Below are 15,440 nucleotides of genomic sequence, written 5' to 3'. Positions count from 1 at the left end.
ACATTTTTGATTTGAGTGGCAAGTTATGGGTTGCAGCCCAATCTTTTTAGTCGTGCTCTCAGCCTCGGATTCTCCCCCCATTCCATCATCAAAATGATGTTACCTTATCAATTGTATTTTAAGTGTAAGAACTGTGACAGGCAGCTTAAACACAGCAGTTTCCCAGTGACAGTGACCAGATAATTTGTTTCAGTGATGTTAAGAAAGTAAAGAATAAATTGTTCTCTGAGGGTGATTTGGGTTGGGTTATTAGACCTAAATATGAAGCCTGAGCTGTTGATCCAGGGACACGAGTTGGAATCCAACAATCTTATCTGACTATGTAGCATACCATAAAAATCATATAGTTACAGCATAAAGATGGGCATTTACCTTATTGTTTCAACGCAAGCTCTCTTAATAGAGCAGCCACAGTTCCCTCCCTTCCAGCCCTTTCCCCGCAGCCTGATTTAAACGTATCTCCACCAGATATTTATCCAGTTCCCTCTTGGAGGCCTCTATATCCTGCTGCAATCTATTACTTATCACACTTCAGTGATGTCAAGCAGTGCTTTTCTTACAGTCAAAAAGGTGCCAGTGCATACTTTTAATAAATATATATGTGCTCCGTGGCTGAAAATGAATTAACGACGTTTAACATTTTATAGATGCCTGTGTGCTGTGCTGACACAAAAAAAGCACTGATGCCAAGTGTGTCGTTCAGATTCAGAATTTGTAGCTAACACCCTCGAGTTCAGGTCATTTAATACTGGTTTATTTTTAAATTTAAAAAATACTGGCTCCAACCCTAACCAGGGGAATATTTCACCTTTCTGCCAGTCTGAAAAACATCCATTTACCACAATTCTTTGTTGTATGTCTCTTGGCTGACCATGTTTCCATACTATCACTGTCCCTATTCTGTCACATATTTTACATTTACTGATAAGCCTGCATACCATAGCACCTCATAAACATTCTCTGGAAGGGCATATTTGCAAGATCAGTTGCATTACCCTGATCAACACTATCTATTACCTCAGGGAAACTATTTTAGCAAATTGGTTAAAGCTACTTGCCTTTAAAGTAATGCTTGCTTTTTTAAATTAAAAAAATCATAGGGAGAAATTGGATTAATTATGTTCTGGATCAATGTTTCTCGGTCACAGAGTTATGCAGCATTGCTCAACTTGTAAATGCCAACCATATTGCCTACCTGAGTTCGCTCTATATGCCTGCATTTGCCCATATCCGTCTTAACCTTTTTGATCCATGTATCTGTCCAAATGTCTTTTAAACATGCCTACTTTCACCACTTCCTCCATTACCTCCAACTCTCCATTAACACTTTCTGACTCCTTCCACCAAGACAATCTTGTATGCAATTGGCTAACTCATTCTGGATCCCATGTGATTCTAATCTTCTGTACGAACCTACCACGTGGAACCTTGTGAAATGCCTTGCTACTGTCAATGCAAACACTGTCTCCTACCCTGCCTTCATCAATACTTTTGGTCATCTCTTCAAACAAAAAACTCAATCAAATTTGTGAGGCATGATTTCCCACACACAAAGCTACGTTGACCATCTTTAATCATTTCTTACCTTTGCAAATGCAGATAGATCTTGCCTTTCAGAATCCCCTCCAGAAACCTGTCTACCACTGATGTCGGGCTCACTGCCTTGCCTTGTTTCCTGGTTTGTCCTAAAATATGGACTCTCCCCAGTCTTCCGATACATACCCTTGGCTAACGATGATACAAATATATTTGCCAGGCCCTAGAAATTTATTCTCGGGCTTCACACAATTTCCAAGGATATATTTGGTCAGGCCCCAGGTACTTAGCCACTTTTATACACCTTAAAATGTTAGCACCTCCTGTTTTGTGTTGTGGACAGGTTTCAAAACATCACTGCTCTCCCCTAAATTCCTTAGCTTTCATGACCTTCTCCAAGGTAAATAAAAATGAGAAACAGCCATTTCAAACCTCTGCCAACTCACGTGGCTCCAAATGTAGATGATCACATTGATCTGTAAGGAGGCCTATTCTCTTCCTAGTTATCCTTTCACTGTTAATATATTTATAGAATATCTTGGGATTCACCTTTGGCTGAACTGCCAAAGCTATTTATTCTAAAAGTGTTTCAGCCATTGAGGTTAATCGGACTGTCCTGTTAATTTTGCTACTCTAATCCTCTGGCACCACCCTCTGTATCTAAAGAGCATTGAAGATAACTCAAGTTGTTAAATGAAAACTGATATGAGAAATAGTAATTGTGAAGCTAGTGGAAATTCACTTAAAAATCCATATCTTCAGGGAAGGAAATCAGAGCCTGGCAATGTAGTTAAACATAGAAAATAGGTACAGGAGTAGGCCATTTGGCCCTTCAAGCCAGCACCATTCAATATGACCATGGCTGATCATCCAAAATCAGTACCCCGTTCCTCCTTTCTCCCCATATCTCTTGATTCTGTTAGCTCTAAGAGCTATATCTTACGCTCTCTTGAAAACATCCAGTGAAATGGCCTCCACTGCCTTCTGTGGCAGAGAATTCTACAGTTTCACAACTGTCGAGGTGAAAATGTTTTTCCTCACCTCAGTCCTGAATGGCCTACCCCTTATTCTTAAACTGTGATCCCTGGTTCTGGACTCCCCCAACATCGGGAACATTTTTCCTGCATCTAGCCTGTCCAATCCTTTAAGAATTTGATATGTTTCTATAGATCTCTTCTCATCCTTTTAAATTCCAGTGAATAAAAGTCCAGTTGACCCATTCTTTTGTCATATGTCAGTCAGCCATCCCGGGAATTAAGCTGGTGAACCTCCCTCAATAGCAATAATGTCCTTCATCAAATTAGGAGACCAAAACTGCACACAATAGTCCAGGTGTGGTCTCACCAGGGCTCTGTACATCTGCAGTAGGACTTCTTTGCTCCTGAACTCCCAGATTTTTCTGCTCAAGTCTTTTGAAGAGAGTTAGGGGAGAGAAATGAATGTTTGACATTGAGAATTTGTGCAGCATTGATAGAATGCTATAATTTAAGATGAGACCTTAAAATGGGTCTCTGTCTGTCTATTCAGGAAGGCCGAGAAAAACGCATGGAACAATCCCAACCAAATTTCTCGCTGAACATGTATTTTGAGAAACTGGCAAGATAATAATTTACCTTGTTAGCTTGGGGGCTCTGTATACAAACAAAGCAGATGTATAATTCCTCTCCAGGACAGTGCGTGTACTTAAAAAGCTGTCACAAGAAGTCAATTTTATTTTCCACAAATATGGAAGGTTCTATCAAAATGCAACATATTGTTTTCCCTCCGGTGTCATCCATGGTCTCTGTTGGTTAAATGTAATAATTAGCCATTTAGTTTAGAGATACAGTGTGGAAACAGGCCCTTTGGCCCACCGAGTCCGCACCGACCAGCAATCCCCCACATTAACACTATCCTCCCACACACTAGGGACAATTTACACATGCACCAAGCCAATTAACCTACATACCTGTACGTCTTTGGAGTGTGGAAGGAAACCGAAGATCTTGGAGAAAACCCACGCAGTCACGGGAAGAACGTACAAACTCCATACCGACAGCACCTGTAGTTGGGTTCGAACCCAGATCTCCGGCGCTGTAAGTCAGCAACTCTACCGCTGTGCCATCGTGGCCGCCCTTGTTTGAAACTATAGCTCAAATAGTGCATCCATCAAGCATTACATATTGCAATTTGTGCCCACAGTTTACCACTCGGAGCTTATAAATTTAAGGCATTTTCTTCCATTGGCAGTGTCATCCAAGGCCACACTTCCAGTTGCACACAAGTGATTTGAAATGGACTTTAACAAAGCTTAGAACGAAAATGCCTGTTTTTGTTCATTCCAGCAATGTCAGTTGAAAAGCAGGTTTTTCAAATTGGCATGCATACCAATTACACATTCTTCCCTTGAATCCACCAAACGTTTAAATGTTGAATAAAATAAAACATGGAACCTGGCATTTTCAGATTATTTTAACAGTTAAAAATGCTGTCTTCTCCCTGGTGTGTACTGTTCTGATGCATGCTGCAGCACGCCATATAATTATTCAGCATGTGGCATTTCTTGGCCTGAATACACTTCCCCAGGAATGAATACCACACTGTAATCATAATTTGATCATGCATTTTAGAAAGAATATAGAACTGAGTCAGAATGATAATATAGTGTAAGAAAATAACTGCAGATGCTGGTACAAATCGAAGGTATTTATTCACAGAATGCTGGAGTAACTCAGCGGGTCAGGCAGCATCTCAGGAGAGAAGGAATGGGTGACATTTCGGTACCCGAAACGTCACCCATCCCTTCTCTCCTGAGATGCTGCCTGACCCGCTGAGTTACTTCAGCATTCTGTGAATAAATACCTTAGAATGATAATATAGATTGTTGATGGCAATAGTAAAAATTTATGATTGAGACACTAAATGCTGGAATAACTCAGCGGGTCAGGCAGCATCTCTGGAGGACATGGATGGGTGACGTTTTGGGTCGGGACCGTTCAAACTAATTGTAATGGGGAAGAGAGTGGCGGCAAAAGAGATGGAGGCTGGGCGAAGCCTGGCAAGCGAGAGTTGGAAGCAGTTGAGGGGGTTTTGATTGGCTGATGGATGGACAAAGGCTTGAAATGAAAATATTGATGAAAGGGGAAAAAGATGTAATAAGGTTTGAAAGAGTAAAGTAAAGCCAGAGGGAGGGATATAGGTGGGAGGGAAGAAGGGGGAAAGAGGGCTGGGATTAGGGAGGAATGAATGTGCACCAGGGTCAGGATAGAGGCACGGGGGAAGGAAAGAGAAGAAAAAGAATGGGGTGGGGTGTCACTTAAATTGAAGAATTCAGTTTAAATGCTGTTAGGTTGTAAGATACCCAAATGGAAGATGAGGTGCTCTTCTTCTAATTCCCCATTCTGCCACTATACTTGTCTCAGTCCCCTTTTGTTTCCTTTTAGCTCCATTTTCATCTCTCGCCTTTGTCTACCTCTCTGCCAATTAAAACCCGCACTCACCTATCTCTAACCATCACTTGATGGGCTTTGTTGTGCCCCATCTCTTTTCTAGTTTTTTCTGCCTAAAGAAGGGTCGCAACATGAAACATTGCCTATCCATGTCCTCCAGAGATGCTGCCTGGCCCGCTGTGTTATTCCAGCACTTTGTTCTACCATGATTCCAGCATGTAGTTCCTTGCATCTAGTCAAAATTGATAAATTGTATTGTTATAAGAAGATTGTGGAAACCTTTTAATTGTGCAGCAATGATATTCTTTTATTGCTATGCTAAGATGGCACAGGATAATAGAAATGTAATTATATCCATTCCTCTCAATCCTCCTCCCTCTAAATGTGTTTATTTCCTGTTGATCCCTAACATTATGTTGAGGCTACTGAAGCTTAACTCAACCCAATAACGGGAAGCATCAGTCTCTCCTGTTTACCTGTCGTGATACTGAACATGGAAGGCTAATGAGGTGTGGTAAAGGTAATAACCTTTTGGGAAGCAGGAGCAGGTTAGAGTGTTCTGAAGTCTTGGGTAGATTGAGAATTGGAAGTTGGATTGTGAGATTGAAGATGAAACTAGGTGTTTCCAGCAAGATGAGCCAAATTGCCTGAGAACGGTGTCTTGCTGGACTTTGGAGTCGCACATGGACCAAATCGGGTAAATCGTCAGATATCCTTTTCTCAAAAGACATTTATGAACCAGTTTGGTTTTTGCAACTTTTCATTTCCTAGCTGCCTAGTGTGTTTTGAACTTGTGATTAGATTATTTAAATTTTTTGAATTGATACTTCATTAGCCTGACCGCTGTATTTTACCCTTTAATTGGGAAGATAATGACAGAGAACGCTGAGGTTGCAGACAGTGTCTCGAGATCAATTGCTATACCTAGTGTAGATGCTGGAAGGCTGAATAGAAACAAGTTATGTTGGCATTAGCTGGATGCATTTGTGGAGCAAGAAATGGTTACCGTTCAGGTCAATGTCTCTACTAAAGTTAAGGGCCTAAAACGTAGGCGATTTTAAGGCACTGCCGCGACTAGGCTGTCGCCGACAGTTCACCGGGGTGTCGCGGGCATGATCGTGAGGAGTCTTCCAAAAATCGTAGTGGATCTCGGCGCGTCGCTGAGAAATCATCCGGTTTGAAATTTCTCGGCGACAGCTGGCTTGTCGGCAGGTGTCGTTGCTTATTGCGGACGCTGTCGCATGCTGTCCCCAGGTTTGATAGGTTCTTTTAGATGCATTTAGAAGCACATAATATTAAAATAAGTAGTCATTTCAAAATACCATAAAATGCTTGTGTTTAACCAATTTATTTACCGTCAGGACATTTGACAGGTAGATTGGAGGCGACAGTTTGACGGTCAGGTAAGCGTGGGAATTTTCGCAATGTTTATGGCCATCAGCCATTACATTTAAAGTGGGCTCCCAACCCAGATATGCAACCCAGAAACCAGATATGCATCTCCCGTACATTTTCAAAGAATACCCACACACTTTTCACAAAAATCCACTTAACCACTTTTTAATTTTTTTTTTTTAATACAGCTATTAATAAACTGGAAGTATATCCAGTTTATTCCTTGTTACAGTGAAGCTTGGTTTGCAAGTAACCCGGGCAAGATGTTTTATTTCAAACCTCTCAAGTACTTACCGACTTGTCAGTGATTTCAGTGAAAATTAGGACGCCGGAGAAGCATTGACAGCGTGGGAATTTTCGTGATGTTTATGGCCATCAGCCATTACATTTAAAGTGTGCTCCAAACCTTGATATGCAACCCAGAAACCAGATATGCATCTCCCTTACATTTTCAAATAATGCCCACACACTTTTCACAAAAATCCACTTAACCACTTAAAAAAATAAAAAAATTAATACAGCTATTAGTAAACTGGAGGTAAATCCAGTTTATGCCTTGTTACAGTGAAGCTTGGTTTTTAAGTAACCCATACAAGGTGTTATAGTTCAATACTCTCAAGTACTTACCAACTTGTCAGTGATTTCAGCGAAAATCAGGATGCCGGAGAAGCTTTGACAGCGTGGGAATTTTTGCGATGTTTCAGAAGACGGTGTAATCTCGACCTGACTCGGCATTGTCATGGTCATTGTCGTCGCGGAAAAGAAAATTTTGGCGATCTGCTACGACTTTGACAGTCACCGGCAGTCGCCAAAAAAATCGCCTAAGTGGGACAGGCCCTTAAGTCACTGCATGATTCAGCCAGAATAGTAGATGCCAGAATCCGGTCATTTCAATAGACAATAGACAATAGACAATAGGTGCAGGAGTAGGCCATTCGGCCCTTCGAGCCAGCACCGCCATTCAATGTGATCATGGCTGATCATTCTCAATCAGTACCCCGTTCCTGCTTTCTCCCCATACCCCATTTCCTACTAATTTGATTGAGATTTTGAGGAGGTGATGAAGGTAGACTGTAGATGTTGTATACTTCGGTTTTAGTAGGCTTTTGATAAGGTCCCTTGTACCACCAGGGGGCGCCACATGATGGCTGCCTCGCCTACAGTCTGTTTGTCCTTTTCAAACTCTTTGTTATTTTTGGTGTGTTTTAAAAATATGTGTTAATGTTCTCTGGGTTGTTTTATGTGGGGGTTCGGGGGAAACGTTTTTTCCATCTCTTACCTTGCTGGAGATGCGATTGTTTTCCGGATCGTATCTCCAGTCGTTCTGCGGTCTAACATCGTGGAGCTGGAGGTTTTGCCTGGGACTGACCTTGAGCCCCCATGGGGGCGTGAACTTTCCATATGAGCGTGCGATCCCTTGCCTGGGATCGACGCTCCAATGCGGCCCGCGAACTTAACATCAAGGAGCTTGCAGTCTCAGGTTGAGACTGGTCAGGAGCTCCAAGCTGCACGGGGTTCGACTGGTCCCGACCTGGTGTAGATCGCCGGCACGGGGGAGCTGAGATTCTCCCCGCCCATATTCCCCCCCCCCCCCCCCCCCCCGATGCAGAAACTTGATTGCCCCGACGAGGAAGGCCCGCCGCTGGCTACGGAAGTCAAGAACATCCCGTCAACGGAAGGTTAGAGGCACCCGACCGCTGGAGGACAAAGAAGGAAGAGATTTCGCTTTTTTTCGCCTTCCATCACAGTAAGGAATGTGGAGGAGTTACTGTGGTGGATGTTCATGTTAAAATGTATTTTGTGTGTCCTGTTGCTTTTTATTATTATAACTTATGACTGTATGACAAATGAAGTTCCTCATATGTTGCAAAACATACTTGGCTAATAAAGTATTATTGTGATTGTGGGAATGTCCAATGCTAGAGGGCATAGTTATAAGGTGAGAGGGTGAAAGTTTAATGGAGATGTGCAGATCAAATGTTTTTTTACAGGGTAGTGGAATGCTTTTAGATAAGCACGTGGAAGTGCAGGGAATAGAAGGATATGGATTATGCACAGCCATATGAGATCTGTTTAACTTGACATCATGTTCAACAAAAACATTATGAGCCAATGGGCCCATTCCTGTGCTGTACTGTTCTATGTTCTGCTAAGTAGACAGAGAAATAATTTAACTCGTAAGGCTTTGGATCAAGATAAAATCTTGCTGTGCACACTAGTTTGTTCCTTTCCCTTGTAATCTCACTAATTTGTGTCTGTATCTAGTCTTCAGAAACCTCGGACTTGGGAGATAATGCCACATGGGATACTTTTATTATCTGCTGGAATTATAATTTGAGATACTGGAAATATTTAAAATTTATTATTGCCACTTGTACTGAGGTACACTGAAAAGCTTTATTTTGCATGCTATCCAATCAAATCAGATAATACTATACTTAAATGCAATCATGCCAAACTCAAGTACAATGTATAGAGTGAAGGGAAAGCGAGAGTGTAGAATACCATTCTATCATATCAGCATTATACCATAATAGTTCCACAGACAAAGTCCAATGTCTGCAATGAGGTAGAACTGAATCGTACAGTAACTGCTTATAGAAGGACTTTTTAGAAGCCTGATACCAGAGGGGATGAAATTCTTTCCTGAGTCTGGTGGTGTGTGCTTTCAAGCTTCTGTATCTTCTGACCGATGGGAGTGTGGAAAGAGGAAATAACTGGGGTGGGAAAGGTCTTCCTGAGGCAGCATGCAGTGTAGATGGAGCTGATGGTGTAGATTCTGGTCTATGTGATGGACTGGGTTACATCTAGAATTATCTGCAATTTCTTGTGGTCTTGGACAGAGCTTTTCCCTAATCAACAACCTGGTCCAACCCGACAGTATGCACTCTATGGTGACTTGCTGAATTTCCTCAGTCTCTGGAAGAAGTGGAGCTGTTGATGTGCCGCCTTGGCTATCGTGTCAATGTGGCCTCGGAATCACGATGCCCATGTGCAAAACTCCCAGCACATTTTGCGTAAAAATCATGCTCTTCTTGACCATGCTGCACATTTTAATACATTTCCATGCTCCTTCCAATTTTTACTCGCTGTCAGTTTGACTCATTAGTTTAAAGTGTGAATCCAATTCTCAGAATCTGAAAGGTGAAATTAGCCTGTAGTTTGCATTGATTTGCTTTTTAAAATGGGCAGTGGATAATCCCTGTCTGTGAGATCCTAGTAGCGAATGGAAGGTATTGTGTTCATTTGTAGGTGGAAAAGAGGCTTTGGCACAAGTGAATTTACTGCTTCTTATGTTACTTGCTCTAAGATAAAAATATCTTGTATTTTATCAGATATAAAATCTCCGATATAAAATCTGATTTTATTTGAGAAACTGTTTGGAAAACGTGATGGTTTATTGGTACCTGCTGTTAACATTCAGCTGTTTTTTATTTTTCATGGATGGTGATCATCTTGGAAAGAAATAGAATTAATAATATAGGTCACGAGCAGGTGGGGGTAGTGTATATGGGGCATCTTAGCAATATGGGCAGAAGGGCCTGCTTCTGTGCTGTCTGACTTTAACTCCAGGTCATAGCACCTTTAATGAACCTGAAACATCAACGCTCTCTTTCTGCATGTTTCCAGCATTTTCCTTTTTCACTTTCTAGATTCTGCAGTTTCTGCTTCTTATTGTCAATTCCTTTCTATACTGGATAGCTGTTTTGAAAAGTTTCTCAGAGACTTTGCCATCTCTGTTTCTGAAGTAAACAAACAGAAGGGAATGGGGTAAAAAATGATGCCATGTGTTGGGGCAACTCAGCGGACGGAGTAGGCAGCATCTCTGAAGAATGTGGATAGGTGACCTTTCAGATTGGGACCCTTCTGCAGACTGATTAAGTTGTGGAGATGGAATTGCGCCATTTGTAACTTTACTGATACTGAGGTTAACAAAGCCACGCATCCATGTTCACTAAGTAAGACTGCATATTTTATATTCATGTAAAATAACACCACTATACTCTGACCCTGCTGCAAAAATTCTGTTTTGGTTAGATGTTTTTATTCCAGCCCATTTCTGGTTGGTGCCTCTTATTCAACTTCTAAATGTGTCATATCATATGCTACTCACCCATCACCCTATTCAGTCGTGCCTTATTTTCAAATGTGTATTCTTATTTCAAATCCCTTTATGATTTCAACATGCCGCAATAACTTGCCAGCATTGCAACTAAAATAACTACTTCAACTCTCCTGGATATCCCTGATTTTAATTGCTTCACAGATGTTAGCAAATCTTCAACTCTGTCTTCTTCCCTAAACCTCTTTACCCGTCTCTTTTGCGAGTGTTTCAAATCCTGCCTGCGACTGGTCTGGACATCTGCCTTAATATCACATGAGGAACATGTGCCCACCAGGGATGGTGCACTGTTGCAATGATACTAAATAAATACAAGTGTGTTAATAGATCTGTGGTGCATTTTCAGCACCTTTTCCTTTATAAGGTTGAATGTTACACACGCAAAATCCCAATTGTTATAACAATTTTTCGTCACTGGGGTCAAAGAAAGTAGATCTTTGTTATTTGTTATTTTAGATTACACAGGAAGCGTGATTACTTGAACAATGTGCTGGAGAGTAGCAAGAATCTTTCAGAAGCTGAGTAGAAGAACAGATTTAACGTCTAATTTTAGTCTTGGAATCTTCAGCCGTTTGCAAAGTAGTACGTTCATTTGTTTCTGAATAATAGATTTTTTTCCATTCAAAAAGCTGTAAATTTGGAAACGACATAAAATGCCCAATTTTTATTTCCGTAACACAGATCCTGTGCGGGAAGGAGATCCCTCGGTGGGTCAACCGACTGGCACATTTCAGTTCGTGCATTCCATTTCTGCAGAGCTGCTTGCCAAAAGAATGGCTGACGCCCGCTGCCCTCCAAACCAGCGTGAGCCAGGAGCTGCGGGAAGAGCTCGAAGAGGCAGAAGATGCGGTGACTTCAACCAGTGCTTCAACGTCCACGTCTAGGTCAGCCTTGACAAGACCAGGCCACCACACAAAATTGTGACGCTGCACAGTGACTGACGACTGACTGACTTTGTACACTTGCAACTGACATTATTTTTTGAAACGAAAAATAACTATTACAATCATTACGAACTGTTCTGCAGGGTGCTGAATGTTCTAAACTTTTTTCATTATGAATTTTTCTCAACGCTTTACCTAGAATCAACTGTACCGTGTTTTATATATGACATTGTTTTTTTTGTATGCGTCATGGACATCGATCATTTTGCAGTGACCCCTCTTCAAGTTCATATAACAGTATTTTGGATAATTGTTTACAAAGTCCCATATTGCCAAAACTGGGATCAACACTAATGCCCCTGTTGTAGTAGTCATTTTTTAAATCTTTTTAAGGAATCTTTGAAGTAGACTGGTACGGGAATGAAGTTGTTCATTTGCTAGTAGTTATTTGCTGAGAAAGTTCAATGGGTCTTCTGCGTAACTTTCTATCCCACACTCCATTCCACACTCAAGTTGCTAGATTTTATTTTAAATGTTCTTTATTTTCAAAATACGTCTGGTTAAAAAAAAAATTGAAAAACTTCCAAAACTGTACCAGTCTACAATGTAAAGTTAGCATGCTGTTGCTGGCCACAGAATATAAAACAGAGTGAGCAATAAACTTTTCGCCAGCATTTTCTGAACAGGGAATTAGATTTTTCTTAGGGCAGAGTGTACAAAACCCATTCAGCTGCATTGACCAGTTAGTGGAACAACCCTACCTGGCACGTCATCAGAGTGCCTCGTTCGGCTAGTACCATATATTAGCTTTTTAAACTTTAATATCAGGAGTTGCATCTGAAGAGATTTTTAAAGCTTGAAACACTGGTTAATTACACTGTGAGAGGAGGAATTAGCACTTTAAAATATACACTTAGACGATTGTGAATCATGCAATTTTGAGAGAAATATCTGTCTTTTTTTAAAGAATGGAATCATTTTGACTCTGGGATTTGGTAATGGAAGATTTTCCTCCAGAATTGATTTGCAGTATTCTAAGGTGATGTGTTTTGATCTTGTGCTGTTCCAGCCAGCTTGTCATGAATGATGTAACTATCCCAAGCTGGCCAAACCCTTATTCTTTGCCTTTGTTTTATTTTCTGACCCATTATTCATCTCGGCAACCCTTAGCATGCTGTCCTTGTCGTTGATACTCTGCACTGTTGTGTGCCTTAGAACGTTTGTAAATGGGATATTACAGACTATCCTGAACTTGTACGAGGTTATTTAAAGGGACATTGTGTCTCAGTGCTCAGCAAATCATGTACATGAACCCACCTCGGGTATCACGCCAATCAGAATTTTGTAGTCAGCCCACAGTTAATTTACAAAACCAGGTTGATTTTTTTAAAATTGTTTTTTATTCATATGCACGTGATATAATTATCACAAGTCATGTACATATACAGTAATATTACCAGACCTTTTCTTTGATCATGAACATTGTGACACTATTCAGAAACTATAATTTTGAGTGAGGCCAACTTTCCCTAAATATTTCTAGTAATACTTCATTTCGGACCTCTTGATGCCCAGGCAAGAATTGTGTTGCTGTTTAGTAATATTTCTGACATTGCCCAACTTTTGCCAGCAACATGACTGCTGTCAAGATCACTTGCCATTGTTTATATAAGCATAAAGTAGATTCCAGTCCGATAACTGTATGTTCCCGTTTTGTTGCTGCCTTTGTCTTGGGAGACATATTAACTGAGATTAAGTTAATCCTGGCCAGAGGAAATCGTTAAAACAAATTAATTAAAAAGTGTCCACTCCCTTCCAACCTGAGTTGGTGCACCACACTTTGCCTGCTGTCTTGATCATGGTGTGTTGCATGAATTGGTAAGACATTTGCCAGTGTGCATCACTGAAGGAAGGTAAACATTATGAGCTGCTGCTTGGTTCATTTCTATGAATAGACTTGATGCCGTATTGCCAGAAATTGGTTCTAAAAACTGTATACAGTCCCTCTAACTCTCCTGAGGAATAGCAATGGCTTAACATAATATTCAAATAGCTTTGTAATTTAATTCGGTGCAAATTTTGCCTATTAATGTTGCAAGGATGAGCTCATTTTACTTAAGCTGCTGGTATGTCACCATAATTTTGTTAACATGCTAGTTAGTGTAAGTGTCTTGTCCTATGGACATTTTGAGATGGGACTTCGTTCTTGCTCTAATCCTGATCTATTAATTCTCTGTAATAAATTTTCAAGTGCAGTTTGGATGGTAATATTTCCCTAAGTTGCAATATATTTTGAGGCTGTCAAAGATATGGAATGACACTGGTTGGAGCAAGGGTGTTGGCTCAGAGCCACACCAAGATTAGGGAGAGATTGATACCTCTGTGGGATTTAATAGATTCTGATGCAAAGAGATCTCTAATAGCAGGGCAATGGCTGTCCTCTGAATCTGAACCCTGCTTTCAATCTGTGGTCTGATGGGAGCTGTTAATGTCAAGAAAAAGAAAATTGGAGCTGGTAATGTCAAGAAAGAAAACTGGTTAAAAATGAAAATTGGATTTTCTCTGCATTTGAATCTCTAGGAGGTGGTAAAGCTTATTTACTGTTAATTTGAACTCTGGGCTGAGGAGTTAAATGTGATGCTCTAGATATATTGGTTCTTACATTGCAGGCACCACTCATTTGTCATCATATCTTGGGTCAAGATTGTGCAAGACTGCACCGCACTGTTTCTTGTTTGGTATAGAGTACAAGTACCTGATTGCCAGGGTACATTTGTGAGGTGCCTTTTAATTATGGTTAGGGTACTATTAATAATCCAGGTCAGTTCATTCAAAATACCTCATCCACAATACATTTTCCACTCCAATAGCTATAAGATTAATTCAAGTTAAATATTTAATTAAAAGATGTAGGTAGCAAACTCTTTACTATTCTAGAACTTGCACACTTTAAAAGTAGTTCTTGTACTTTATTTTTTGAACAAAATGATGTTATGTCAGCATTAAAGACAATTGTTTAATGTAAAACTTGCTTGTTTTTTTTTAAATGTTTCATTTGATTTTTATTTTCTGGCACCCAGTCATATTATCTACAGATGGACACAAAAAGCTGGAGTAACTCAGCGGGAGAGGCAGCATCTCTGGAGAGAAGGAATGGGTGACGTTTTGGGTTGAGTCCCTTCTTCAGCTGTCCCGCTGCGTTACTCCAGCTTTTTGTGTCTATCTTCGATTTAAACAAACATCTGCAGTTCCTTCTTGCATCATATTATCTACATCTAGTTATTAGCTCATCACTTTCACCTTTCGTTAACCAACATTGACAAACAAACTGTTTTTTAATCTTTTGGCATTGGATTTATAGGCAAAGTGGATGGAAATAATGCAGCCTGTCTTTTTTCCTATTAAGAGTAAGGGATATATTTTGGCTTGGGATAATAGTTTGTGCATTTTTAAAGATAGTAAATCCTTTAACAAGTGCCTAGAACTTCTGTTTCTAATTTCCAATACATCACTTGCTTACATATGTATGTCTTGAACCATGCTCTGATCAGTGAAAATGTACAAAGAACCCATTAGAACCTGGCATGTGTCCTCACCTTCACACAGAGGCTACAATTTTGGTCTCTTTTGGTTTTATTTGTTTATGTATCTTTTGTTTGTAAATTAATCTTAGGATTTACCTTAAGTTTTTTCACATACATTTTTTGCCTTCCTAATTTCCTTTATGATTTTACCACTGCAGTTCTGTCAACCTTATGTGCAGTTGAATTCTTGTTATTTGACATATGCTTAGTTTTTTGCGCCTCAGCCCCCACATGCTGGTTCCTTGCACTACTACATACAATTAACGGCTACCAATAATTTATTTCGCATTTTGAAGCTGCTTCTTTTACCTCTGTATTCCCTACCTCATTCTCCACTTTCCCTTATTAAACCCTGCTCTATTGCATTGTTGTTACCTCTCTTCTGAAAGTCTTATTTGGCTCCCAAACCCCAAGTCACCTAGTTTAAATCTTAGATAGACACAAAATGCTGGAGTAACTCAGTGGGACAGGCAGCATCTCTGGAGAGAAG

At 40.3% G+C, this 15,440-nt stretch overlaps 1 protein-coding gene across 2 annotated transcripts in view; it reads left to right on the top strand.

Moving 5' to 3' along the window:
- Positions 1–14,369, top strand: part of desi2 (desumoylating isopeptidase 2) — a 63,615-nt gene extending 49,246 nt beyond the window's left edge. For both annotated transcript variants that reach the window (XM_078405382.1, XM_078405384.1), the window contains exon 5: positions 11,164–14,369. In XM_078405382.1, the coding sequence (XP_078261508.1) occupies positions 11,164–11,406 (243 nt within the window). In that variant the 3' untranslated portion in view covers positions 11,407–14,369. The remainder of the gene's footprint in view (positions 1–11,163) is intronic.
- Positions 14,370–15,440: the final 1,071 nt, after the last annotated feature.

This window comes from Rhinoraja longicauda, chromosome 9 (genome assembly GCF_053455715.1).
Source record: "Rhinoraja longicauda isolate Sanriku21f chromosome 9, sRhiLon1.1, whole genome shotgun sequence".
NCBI classification, from domain to species: domain Eukaryota; kingdom Metazoa; phylum Chordata; class Chondrichthyes; order Rajiformes; family Arhynchobatidae; genus Rhinoraja; species Rhinoraja longicauda.
This window is presented reverse-complemented; position numbering and strand designations above follow the sequence as displayed.